Source organism: Crinia signifera, chromosome 2 (genome assembly GCF_055691185.1).
Source record: "Crinia signifera chromosome 2, ASM5569118v1, whole genome shotgun sequence".
NCBI lineage: Eukaryota > Metazoa > Chordata > Amphibia > Anura > Myobatrachidae > Crinia > Crinia signifera.
Window position 1 is genome coordinate 390,266,878 of NC_139218.1, and position 13,526 is coordinate 390,280,403.

The 13,526-nt window shown below is 46.1% G+C and overlaps 1 protein-coding gene and 1 pseudogene across 7 annotated transcripts in view; both read left to right on the top strand.

Moving 5' to 3' along the window:
• The window catches only part of LOC146058575 (uncharacterized), a 279,259-nt pseudogene that overhangs the window by 49,026 nt on the left and 216,707 nt on the right, over positions 1–13,526 (top strand). The window lies entirely within an intron of this gene.
• LOC146058214 (uncharacterized) overlaps positions 1–13,526 on the top strand; it is a 79,165-nt gene that overhangs the window by 26,014 nt on the left and 39,625 nt on the right. The window contains exon 12 of one of the 6 annotated variants that reach the window (XR_014469839.1): positions 11,429–12,146. The exons of 2 other annotated variants lie outside the window; for them this stretch is intronic. Coding sequence is in view for 3 of the 4 variants with exons in the window: in XM_083170354.1 (XP_083026480.1) it covers positions 5,187–5,896 (710 nt within the window). In the remaining variant the exon portion in view is untranslated. Of the gene's footprint in view, positions 1–1,237; positions 4,845–5,186; positions 6,421–11,428; positions 12,461–13,526 lie in introns of those variants that run through there. 3 more of the 6 variants (XM_083170354.1, XM_083170357.1, XM_083170355.1) reach the window with 3 other exon arrangements.

Below are 13,526 nucleotides of genomic sequence, written 5' to 3' on the forward strand. Positions count from 1 at the left end.
CTGCTCTCTGCCAGCTACTACTGTAATAAGGGGCCTGGTCCATGGTCAGTGACCAGTGGGGGAAAACAGCTGACACCAGCCAGGTGTGTCAGCAGCTTGTCAACCCATACACCGCAGCAAGCAGTAGGTGCTAGTGTGTAGACCTGAGCAAGTAACCCGTGGTTCCAGGCACCACATGGTAGGATTGTGGTGATTGCATCAATATTCCCGCCCACTGCATAGAGGGTGGAGTCAGTAACAGGCGGTTATACGGTAACAGGGAATCCCCTATTGGCCAGGTTAAGTGAGACTAAGATCCCTGTCTGTGACAGCCAAAGGTGTAGCCAGAGGGAGGGCAGGCGTTCGGTCACATAGAGGTTTGGCTGAGGACTTTATGGATGAGTGACAGAAGACCGAGTTACCTTCAGAAGGGAAAGGTGGAGGCAGATGCAGTACGCTTGGGGCGAAGATAATCTGGGCAGTAGCATTTAAGACAGACTGGAGAGGAGACACGGAGGCCAGATACGCGGAGGTTACAGTAGTCCAGTCTAGAGATGACCACTGATTGCATGAGGGTCGTTCGTTTCCACAGCTCTGTGCATGGTCTATTCCAGTCCTGTGTAGAGATGTTTGGGTTGGATTTTACCCATATTTACACTGATCTCAAAGCGGGATCTTATTGGCTATAGGATGTCACATGTTTTGGATAGCCAATCTGAGTAAATCCAGATAAAACGGAACCCAAACATCTCTAGTTCTGTGTGGTTTATCTAATCTCTATGTGATCCCATGTTCTACAATTTTAGACACTGTATAGAGGTGCAAACTGCCCATGCATATTTCTCTGGACCATCTCCGTCACAGAGGTGATGAATAATTAGATAAAATGCGTTTTTCCACCCAAAATGACTGAATGGGCTCTCTCTCCCTCATAAACACAGGACCGGACCCTGAGCTCCTGGCTGGTATAATCCAGTCATCTTTGGACAGATCTCTTGTCCATCGCCCAGTGGTCCTCCCCTCAGCCTCCTGCAGGGGCCAATAGTCACTTTGCTCCAGAAAGCTATTATTAAATCATCCTTTGGAGTCTTGTTCAGACACTCAATTCCAAACTCAAGGCCACCAACACATTTGTGATATTAACACCCAAAATCTGCGTTGTGCCTATGTGTAACCCTGCATAATATTATCACACATAATGAGGCGACCCATCCGCTGATGTACAGAGGGTTTATCTCAGTACTTTTGTCCCCAACAGGTCCGCACGCCTCCTCACACTATCCTGAGATGACGCATCAGTGCTTGGAGTGTCAGCAATGTTTCCCTAATCATTCAGCCCTCGTCACCCATCAGCAAACGCATAGCGCCAGTAATCGGTATATATGCTCCATCTGCGGAGTGTGTGTCAGCTCCAAACTGGCTCTTACCGCCCACCAGCGATGTCACACCGAGGACAGACTGTTTCATTGTGACAGTGGAAAATCCTTTCCTCAGACGTCAAATCTCCTGTCATATAGGAGGACCCAAACCGGGGAGAAACCATTTTCCTGTCCGGAATGTGGGAGTTGTTTTACCAGAAGATTTGCCCTAACTATGCACCAGCGTATTCACTCTGGCGTGAAGCCCTTTAAGTGCACGGACTGTGCCAAATGCTTTGTCCAGAAATCCGACCTTGTGAAGCATCGGCGCACTCACACCGGGGAGAGGCCGTTCACGTGTCCTCAGTGTGGACGCTGCTTTTCCCAGAGTTCCGTTCTTGCTCGTCACCAGAGAACTCACACTAGGGGGAAATCTTTTGTGTTCTAACTGATTGTGTCCCCATCAGATTATTCTGCAGTTGCATTGTCCAACCAGATAATCCCGGGCATTGCGCAAAAGTATCGGGGTGATGTCACACAATCCACACCGTTCTGTGACACAGTGACTTCTGAGTGTTAGTTCTTTATATTCCAATGATAACCGCTCCAGCACAGGAGCGGTCTCTGTCATCCAGATTTAGATTCTCTGTTTAAATAATCCTGAATAAATTCGCTATTTATTAGGAATTACAAGTTGAAGTTGACTTAGTTTCTGTTCTGCTGGATGGGGTACTTGGGACATAGAGGGTCCTGCAGCTTGTTACATCAAGTACAGATGTGTAAATTATTGCATGATTGTAAAACACTTGTTAAATTAGATTATGTAGCAGAACAATAAGGAATGCAGCATCCCCCACAAAGACCCTGGTTTCAACTGGGACACAGCAACTAAGTAAGTGCACATTTACCTTTTTAAAATACTTGTGTCACACTTTACACTTGATATTGCACAGCACAGGCCCCCAAACCACATAGCACATATTAATGCATTGTTATTGTTTTCGCTGTGCCCAGAGCTCAGTACTGGGCTCCCTCCACACTGCAGACCTGGAACCTGGGCTGTTCCTTATGTCCCCCAGCATGCAGCACACACACATTCCCGCAGCCTCATCACCACGCTGGGAGCCAGTTGCTCCGGCCTCCTTGCGGGTGGCTCTTCTGGTACAGATATGTCCCTATGCATCTTTGCTGCAGTCACACCAAACAGCAAAGCATTGTGACTAGGACGCACATGGAGATTGTGCTGAGATATGACACACATGTATATCTGTGTGCGACTGAGTCTCTGTACGCACTGTGCTACCATGTTGCAGCCGCATCTTTTATCAAATACAACTTCTGTTATTTTCCATATATAGACTCAGTCACACTCTATATACAAATGTCAGTCGTGTAAATTCTAGTATACAGGGACAAGTCTTTTCTCAGCATCAAATCTAATTTTATTTGTCATACAAAGTCATACATAGTACAATATGTAGTGAAATGCTCATTATACAACTTTCCTACATTGCGTTACGATAAATAGATCGGCTGGGGAAGAGTGTAGAAAGAGAATGTGTGGGGTAGGTCTAGAAGAAAGAAAGTAAGTCCCGGTACTAGGAGGTCTGGTTGAGGGCTCTAATGGCCTGCGGGAAGAAGCTCCTTCTCATTCGCTCTGTGTTTGCCTTCAATGATCGGTAGCGTTTCCCTGACCGCAACAGAGAAAAGAGTCCATTGTTGGGATGGCTGAGGTCCTTCATTATCTTCCTGGCTTTGGTCCAGCATCGCTTGCTGTATATAGTGTCCAGGTCTGGAAGCTTGATACGGATGGTACACCGATCGCACAACCCTCTGGAGAGCTTGTCTGTCTTTTTTGGTGCTGTTGCCAAACCAGGCCGTGATATTTCCTGTCAGGATGCTCTCAATGGTGCAGGAATATAAATTCTTTAGTACCCTTGAGGATAGTCTAAAGTCCTTCAGTCGTCTAAGATGCCGGGCCTTCTTCGCCAGGGAGTTAACATGATAGGACCATGTCAGGTCCTGCGTGATGTAGACACCTAGGTACCTGAAACTGTCTACTCTCTCCACTGAGGTCCTGTCGATGGTCAGAGGCTGGTAGATCCTCTCCTGCTTTGTGCTGAAGTCCACATTAGCTCCTTAGTTTTGCTGATGTTCAGGTAGAGATTGTTGACCTGGCACCAATATTCCAGGTTGCCAACCTCCTTTAGGTAGGCTGTCTCATCGTTGCTAGAGATGAGGCCCACCACCAGAGTGTCGTCTGCAAACTTAATGATGTTGGTGGAGTTTGAAGTGGCCACACAGTTGTAAGTATATAGAGAGTACAGCAGAGGGCTCAGAACACAGCCTCGCTGTGTGGGACCTGTAATATATCCAGCAATGGAGTAGTAAACTTTTACTGGTGGTCTTCTGGGATTCAGTATACATGACCAGCGGGTGGGATTGTCCTTCCACTGAACAGGATTCCGACAGACTGGGCAAGCGTCATCTTGGATTAGTCTTTCCCGTTGCCAAATTCCATAGGGCAAGAGTGGCCAAACCTGTCCTCAAGATCTACCAGCAGTTCATGTATATCAGACAGCCTGTGGATATATAGTAGGAATGAATGCAGCAGGTTTAAAAATGTGACAGTTAGTAATGACTGCACCTGTGCACCAGCTAGGTAATCTGGGAAATGTGACAGTTAGTAATGACTGCACCTGTACACCAGCTAGGTGGTCTGAGGAACGTGACAGCTAGTAATGACTGGGAAATGTGACAGTAATGACTACAGCTGTGCACCAGTTAGGTGATGTGGGAAATGTGACAGCTAGTAATGACTGCACCTGTGCACCAGCTAGGTGGTCTGGGGAAATGTGACAGTTAGTAATGGCTACGGCTGTGCACGAGCTAGTTGGTCTGGGAAATGTGACTGTTAGTAATGAATTGACCTGTGCACCAGCTAGGTGATCTGGGAAATGTGACAGCTAGTAATGACTGCACCTGTGCACCAGCTAGGTGGTCTGGGTAATGTGACAGTTAGTAATGACTGCACCTGTGCACCAGCTAGGCTCTCTGGGAAACGTGACAGTAATGACTACCCCTGTGCACCAGCTAGGTGATCTGGGGAATGTGACGGTTAGTAATGACTGCACCTGTGCCCCAGCTAGGTGGTCTGGGAAATGTGACAGTTAGTAATGACTGCACCTGTGCACCAGCTAGGCTCTCTGGGAAACGTGACAATAATGACTACCCCTGTGCACCAGCTAGGTGGTCTGGGAAATGTAACAGCTAGTAATGACTACACCTGTGCACCAACTAGGTGCTTTGGAAAACAGGGACCGTTGGTAGATCTCGAGGACCGGTTGGCCACCCCTGGTATAAGGCATATCCTTGAGATGGGGATGTTTGCATAGCGGCCTCTTACATTTCCCCCCATGTCTGTAAGCCCACAGCCGGCCATAATCCAGCGCTCCGTCCCTCTGCTGCCTCCACTCTGATCCACAGCCCACACGCCGTTATATCTGCCAGTGCTGGGACTGCTGGTCCTGTATGTGGGGCAAGATGCGCTGCCCCCCCCCCCCCCCCCCACTGTTGGCAGCAAGTGAAACTACATCTACTAGCTTTCGACGCATTTGCTTAGAGCGGGCTTACACCGCCATCTGTTGTCAGCAAATGAAACTACATCTACTAGCTTTCGATGCATTAGCTTCGTGTGGGCTTACTAATGACTTGATTGTATATGGTACTGAATTCATCCAATAATATATGATAACTATATGGTGCACGTGTATAACTGCACAGAATGTCTCACACATGATGACGCGACCCATCCGCTGATGTTTATCTCAGTACTTTTGTCCCCAACAGGTCTGCACGCCTCCTCACACTATCCTGAGATGACGCATCAGTGCTCGGAGTGTCAGCAATGTTTCCCTAATCATTCAGCCCTCGTCACCCACCAGCAGACGCATAGCGCCAGTAATCTGTATATATGCTCCGTCTGTGGGGTGAGTGTCAGCTCCAAACTGGCTCTTACCGCCCACCAGCGATCTCACACCGAGGGAAAACGTTTTCACTGCTCTTTCTGTGGGAAATCCTTTCATCTGTGGTCCCGCCTCCTGTTGCACAAGAGGACTCACACTGGAGAGCGGCCATTTGCCTGCCAGGAGTGCGGGAGATGTTTTACCGACCGATCTGCCCTTACTAAGCACCAGCGGATTCACTCCGGCGAGCGGCTGTATGAGTGCTCGGAATGTGGAAAATGTTTTGACAATAAAAGCAACCTTGCCCAGCATCAGCGCACTCACACCGGGGAGCGGCCATATTCATGCATGGTGTGCGGCAGTTGTTTTAAACTCCGGTCTACCCTTACTAAGCACCAGCGGATCCATTCCGGCGAGAAGCCGTTTCAGTGCACGGTGTGCAACAAATGCTTTATCCAGAGATCCGACCTTGTCAGGCATCAGCGCACTCACACCGGGGAGAGGCCGTACGAGTGCTCTCAGTGTGGACGCTGCTTTTCATTGAGCTCACATCTTGCTCGACATCTTCAGAGAGTTCACAACGGTTTAGGGTAAACTGCCCGTCACATACATAATAAGGTTTGCTTATAAACTGGAAAGAAAAAAGTGGACATCCTTTACCGCCGGATGCATTATAAGGAGCCGGGCTGTGTTGTGTGGTCCTCCGTCTGGTAGAGGGCGCTGTGTCTAGTTATGGATCCATATAATAATGTACATAGTGGATACAGTGATACCATTACATGAATTACTTCTTGGTCTGTGTTATATTGGGGATGGGACGGGTCATCGGGACAGTAGGATGAGGCCCGAAATGAAAAAACATGACCTCTTGCTGGCCGTAAAAGACTGTGTGCCCCGTTCCAACACAATGTTCGTCTTCTCCACCCCACCATTTTTTACATCCATCCTGCAAATGCTAATCTGTCCCCTCTTCCTCCCCACCTGACGTTGGACATTTCCTCTACTAATCCAGGCCTGATTGGCTCAATTGGAACAAATGCGCAGAGGGGCCGGTGATGTCACACAGCTGTATTTTCCCTTCGTCTGTTGTGGAATATTAAATATAATTAAACTTTGTACCTAGTGAGTTAAAATAAGTTCTGTTATTATGCTACTGTGCTTTTCTGTGGTGGCGGCAGCCATTTTTTGGGGTGGGATCAGAAACTGTGACAATGCAGCCTATCGGCTCACTAGGAATCGGTGACATCACTGGGGCAGGACGTCTGTGGTCCAGATCAGTACTTACGAGAGTGTAGCCCACCACTCACTAAGGAGCAATGAGGTCCCTCTTTCCTAGGGGTACAATAAGGTATTGTGACATTTCCTCTAGGTTATCCTCTGACCAGACACACTTCCTAGTAACATACTAAAGGGATAAACACACACTATCCCCATCACTATGTATGTTTCCCTGATCGGATAGTATGTAACGTGCTCTTCATAATACTCATGTAACCCAATTATGTTGATGCTTTTTGTTCTGCATCTAAATCACTATTTATTCTGCACTGATGAATAGTTCCCCTTTTATACCAGAGTGAGTTTGGTCACAGAGGAACCGTGTAGCCTGTGACGTGTCACTGGCAGCCCCACCCCCATCTGCATGTCACCCATGTAATAACCATGTAGGCAATCCTACTTCCAGCATTGTGTCTGTACAGCCGCAGCTGTATTTATGCCCTAGTGCAGGCTTGGCTGAACTGCAGCCCTCCAGCTGTTTTGAAACTACACATCCCATTATGCCTTGCCATAGTTTTAGCATTCCCTGATAGCAAAACTATAGCAAAGCATGATGGAACTTGTAGTTGGAAGGCCATATTCTGGCCATGCCTTCCCTACCGCTATAACTGATTTCCTAGTCTCCGGTGTGGGATTTGGCCTTACTAATATCTAGGTAACCTCTCTTTGTGTGATGTGGTTTTTATTACGGATTACACAATCTCGCCAACATTCCTGGTGATGGGGGTGCTTGCACTGTGAGCTGCTGCCCATTGTGACCTACTGTAGATGTGTTACTAGGTAACCTGTGTAACCAATCCAGTGGTTTTGTAAGCTCTCCTATACTGTGCCTGCAACCTGTAGGGTATAAATACATACCTCCCAACTGTCCCACTTTCTGCAGGAACGTCCCGCGGCGCGGGGGCAGTTGGGTGTATTCCCTGTCACCCATGAATAGATGGTGCGCACAGCGGTGAAACCGCGGCGTGGCCTCGTGGAAGTGTCACAATTATAGGCCACGCCCACTTACCGCCCTGTGGCATGTGCAAGCCTCCCTCCACAAAGTTGGGAGGTATGTAAATACAATAGTAGGGCGTTGCCCAGGGAGACTTTGCAGTTTTTAGTAACTTTTGCGCTATGAAGCTCGGCTGTTTTCATCAGAAGATTCTCTGAGCGCAGAAGCGAGAGGTAGAATAGCTGATTGTTATACTTACAACCTGCATCGATTCAAAACCAAAACAAAAGTATTACATTTTTATTTGATTTTTAGATTTTGTATCCGATTTTTGTTTTCACATACTACTTCATTGCACTCCTGAAACAAAACCCTATAACCTGATTCACCCTGAGCATTAATTTGGTAAGCCAGGTATGAGAGCCATGTGGGTATCTGGAGATAAAAAATATTTTGTTTAAGTCAAATGCAGCAGGAAAGTATCTATCTTGGAATCTAGGGGGGGTGTCATTCTGATTGACTCAGTAAACTGCGAAGCTCGTGTGAATGAGTCAGACTCTCGTCTCCAAGTCCAGAATCTGATTCACTCCGTGAACAGAGTTGCGTGCGATCCCAGGATGAATGTGCAAAACATTTGCAGCAACAGTTTGACTTTATATATTGTCAAAACCGTGAAAAAAGCAGCAGAGAGGCCATGACACTGGATGCGGATGCTGTTCATATCAGAGCTTTGATTGATGGGCTGCATTGGCAGAAATTAGATGTTTGTGAAGCCTCTGATGAATAACTTAATTATGAGGTATCGGGAACAACTGAGACCAATAACAACTCTCGTTGGGTGGTCATTATTTTTCAACTTTCTAAAAGTTTAGCTCCCAACCCCCTATCTTGTCCCAATTAACAAAAAAAAAAAAAAAACAAGCTATGCAAAATTTTAGCTCAATTGGACAACTGCGAGGTCGACTCTCATAGACCCTGAAAAGGTTACATTTTTTTATCTCTTATATAATTTTCTCTTAAATAAAAAAAAAAAAAAAAGCTGGGGGATGAGCGCAGGTATAAGGCAAAAAACTATTTTTCGCCTTCATCCGCTAAGCGATTTTAATTTGTAGTAACTCGTTCATTTTGTAGTGGCATTATGATCTAGATCTCTCCGTTTTTAGTTATGTGCTTTGTATACTTATTTTGTTAACAAATATGGGGCAAAATGTAATAGGGTGCGACAGGACAGGATTAAAATCCAATTGAATCAAATCACATGTCACATTTACCACAGTCCAGGTCTAAATCGCCCAGGGCTGTCCCTGGCCCCCCTGGGCTGTGCAGGCCGGGCTGGTAATTAAATTGTGAAAATAAGAATAAAAAAAAACATTGCTTTTGACAGGAGAACTACAGGTCCCAGAATTCCTCCCCCCCCCACATGCTGAGACTTGGCGAACCACAAGTCCTAGAATGCGGAGCATTAATGGGTCCTCTAAGACTTCTAGTTCACCTGTAAGAATGTTACCATAAATACACCACCTGGGTAGCAGTAGAAGGCTTGGGTGATTAACAAACGTGGGCAACCTCCTTACACTGAGGCTAGGGAAAGGCCCATGGTTCCATGCTGATGGTTTGGTCTTGGACCTGCTAGACCAGGGCTGGGCAACACCGGCCCTCCAGATGTTAATGAACTGCACATCCCAGGATGCTTTGCATTAGTTTTGCTATGTGGCCATGCTGAAACTGATGCAAGGCATGCTGGGATGTGCAGTTCATTAACATCTGGAGGGCCAGTGTTGCCCAGCCCTGTGCTAGACAATATAATTGGAATGGACATTTTAAAAGGGCAGTCCATAGACAACCTGTTTAGTGCTTATATGTTTGGTTGAGTCATTACTATCTGCAGTGATGTTGGAAGTATGGTGAAATGGGAAGTGGGAACCCGTATACATACCACCAGCGCCAGTGAATACCGTATCCATGGAGGCCATGCAGAGAGATCTGAAACCATTGGTGAGAGTGTTTAGACCAGCATGCAGTCCCTACAGTGCTCCAGTATATGCAGTGAAGAAACCAGATGGATCATACAGACTCACCATTGATTAGCAGCGTCTCGCCAAAGAAGCCCCATCACTAGCAGCAGCCGTACCTGATATGGTAATAGTGGCGAAATTCTAAGGTACATTGGGGATGTAGAATGCAGTAACTGACTTGGCCAATGCATTATTTTCTATTCCTATCGCAAGAGAAAGTCAAGATCCGGTTGCTATTACCTGGGATGGAAGACCATAAGCCCCCACCGGCCCAGGGCTACAAGAATTCTCTGTCCATCTGTCGTGGCTTAGTGGCCAGAGACCTGGAAGGAGGACTGGAAATCTGATGTCACATGTATCACCACATTGCTCTCCAGAAGAAGTCCTGAAGGAGGTGACCACCCTCTTACAGTACATTGTAAGCCGAGAATGGAAAGTGAACAAAGACCAAATTCAATGGTCTCAGCAGAGTGTGGGTGTGTTCTGGACAGGATCCAAAAGAACCATACCAGAACCTGTCCTAGAAGCAATAGCCCAGCTGAAGACTACAACCAATGTGAACGTGGCCCAGCAAGTTCTAGGAACTATGGGATATTGGAGATCACTTGTCCCACATCTAGGTACAGATACTGAGGCCCATCTACAGTGTAACAAGAAAGAAGACTGAGTTTGTCTAGAACAAGAAGGATGTTTTTAAATCAGACAAAAACAGGGAGCGTGCATCATTAAGATATTGTGTGAACACGAGACGATATGAACGATTGCTCGTTAACGATCTCGTTATCATTCGTATCATTGACAATATATCATCTACTTCGTATGGGGCGTTAATCGATCTAGGGCTTATTTATCATTTAACTCTTTGAGTGCCAAGGCAGTTTGTGAAAATAAGTGTGAAAAATGCAAGGCAAACCTTTTTTATTAACCCTTCGAGTGCCAACATTGCTGTGAGGGATGCTAAAAAATTGCCGGCGTCACTCACAGCAACTTTTTTTTTTTTTTTTTTTGGGTGCAATATTTAACTAAACTTCAATGAATGGACTTCCCTGCATTTGTATTTATTTCTACAAAAAGAACAGTCGTTGTGAGCGGCGCCGGCATTGTTAGCGGATATTTTGAGGATCTCTCACAGCGAAGGTGGCCCTCGAAGGGTTAATAACAGAATGTTTTTGTTTTTTTATTTTGACATGATGGTAGATGTTTGTGTTTTAGGTCTGGAAGTCCAACGTCGGTTAAGATCTGAAATAGATCACAATGGACCTCTAGCACATAGGTATCCGGTCCGCTGGGTATGTCAAAACTGTGGCAAGGTATCATGGGAACAGCTGGAGGGCCATAGCTTGGACATGCCGGCCTTATACCATAACCTAGAAAATGTACCCTGCGGTATTCTATAGAGCCGGGAGTGAGGGCGGAGGGGTTTTCCTGGACAAGTTACTTTTAAAAATGTAAAGTAAATATGGAAGCGAGTGTAACACCCTATTCTCCCCTAGAATGTTACGTTACATATGTCTTGGCCCCATCTTGCATTTCCCTTTAATGATGGAGGGAGACAGATTAAGCAACATTCTAGCAATATAAAAAGATGGCTGAACGGAATAATAAAAAAAAAAAGCAACGTCTGTACTACACTTTTTTATATTTTTAACTCTTTCAGTGCCAGCGTTGCTGTTAGAGATCCTCAAAATATCCGCTAAAAATGCCGGCGTCACTGACAGCGGCTGATCTTCACAGCAACGTTGGCGAAGGGTTAAAAAATCTTTCGCTAGACTCCAGTGGAATGACGGGGTTAATATAAACAATCTTTCCACATGATATTTTCTAAAAACGGATTTGCTGAGTTATACATATGTCCACTGATGTACAGAGGGTTTATCTCAGTACTTTTGTCCCCAACAGGTCCGCACGCCTCCTCACACTATCCTGAGATGATGCATCAGTGCTCGGAGTGTCAGCAATGTTTCCCTAATCATTCCGCCCTCGTCACCCATCAGCAGACGCATAGCGCCAGTAATCTGTATAGGTGCTCGGTCTGCGGAATGTGCGCCAGCTCCAAGTTAAAATACATCATCCACCAGCGATGTCACACCGAGGACAAGCGGTTTCACTGCTCTTACTGTGGGAAATCCTTTCATCAGAGTTCAGGTCTTCTGTACCATAAGAGGACTCACACCGGGGAGAAGCCATTTTCATGTCCGGATTGCAAGCGATGCTTTGCCAGAAGGTTCACCCTTATGAACCACCAGAGGATTCATTCCGGGGAGAAGCCGTTTAAGTGCACGGACTGTGGAAAATGTTTTGCGCAGAAAGCCGACCTGGTGAAGCACCGGCGCACTCACACCGGGGAGAGGCCGTTCGTGTGTTCCCAGTGCGGCCGCTGTTTTTCTGACAGCTCAAATCTTTGGCGACATAAGAAAGTTCACGGCGGTCCGGCTGAATGCCCCTCACGTACATGACAGGACTTGTTCTACAGACAGACTTCTTTCACCTTCCAAATGCAGGACTTGGAATTGCGCAATGGGCTGTGGCCAGTTTGGGATCAATTTAAAAATATGCATTGCGGATACAATAGGAACATCCATTAAAAATCACACTGGTGTAACTTAAATTAGTTATTGTAAGTATTGTAATCCTTTGTCTGTTTTGTTCCAGGTCTATGTTTATGTCAGTGAATATACTCTGAAAATGACAGAACAATTGGGGTAATTCAGTCCTGCTTGCTAGGCTGCGTATATTTGCTGCAGGTTGTCTGTAACATCTTATCCTAGTTCTACAAATAACTGCATTAAGGTAGGGATGCCATCGGTGCAGACGCCATCGATGGTGATTCTGCACCCAGCCATCGCGACAGTTTTAGCTATCGATGGTCATCCATTATATTTGACTGAATGGCCCATGGGCCAATTAGAACTCGGGGGCGGGACTTATGGGTATGGGGGGCGGAGCTATGCTCTTTGTTTCTTGAAGAAAAAAACAGGAAACATCGGTTCTCCTATGCCATCTGGTTCTCCCACATCGATGGCAAAAGTATTCAACATCGGCCATAAACCATTGATGATTTCAAATCATCAATGGTCGATGGCCATCCCTACAATAAGGGAGAAGTCCTGAAGGTCTGGTGAGCTCTATATGATTTAGTGGAATGCTAAAAGGCACCTGGTGAATAAAGTAATCATTTTATATAAGAAACAAAAAACTTGTGTACTTTTTTATTCATGGAATTGCGGTGTCTTTGAATACTGACTGAAGAACATATTATGGACACTGGCCTTTCGGGGGACAGAAAGTTTGTATCCATAAGCTGGAACATATATGACAGCGCCAGTGGCTTAACGATGGTGGCTTGGGGGAGCTGGCTCTCTGGGGTTGCATGGTCTCTAGAGATTCCAATGGGTCTGGCCATCCGCATGGAATCTACTGAAAATGTCCCTCCAAAAATGTCCGCCGCCTTGGAAGAGACAGATGCTAGAGGTTCTACTGGACAGATGGATAGATGCTAGAGGTCCTACTGGATTGTGTATATCACTACCTGGAAGTTACGGATTTCGAGTGGTGAGATATCTATCTATCTACACCCTGATGAGGTACACACACATGAGGAGAGTTATTATAAGTAAATAATCAGGATCTCTCATGTTTCCTTTTCATTTTAATTTTCCACCTGGCCAGGACAGGTAGACCGCTGCTTCCCCTCACGGCCATTAGATTGTGCCTCATATCGATCATACTGTCCCAACATCAGGTGTCAGATGATGGTGACACTGGTGGAACCGTGGTCAAACATCGAGGTGTATAGATTTCTGCTAAATCTAAAGGGCACCAAACCTTCCACCATCACATGACGTTATCACCATACACCTCACCAAGTTGGCAATGAGTTTGTGCCACAGCTCCTACCGAGAAGTCAGGAAATCTCCATCAAATAATGACTCTGGTATCTGGCTTTTACATCTCCGCCCATGTCACATTACAGAGAAACATAGAATGTAATGGCAGA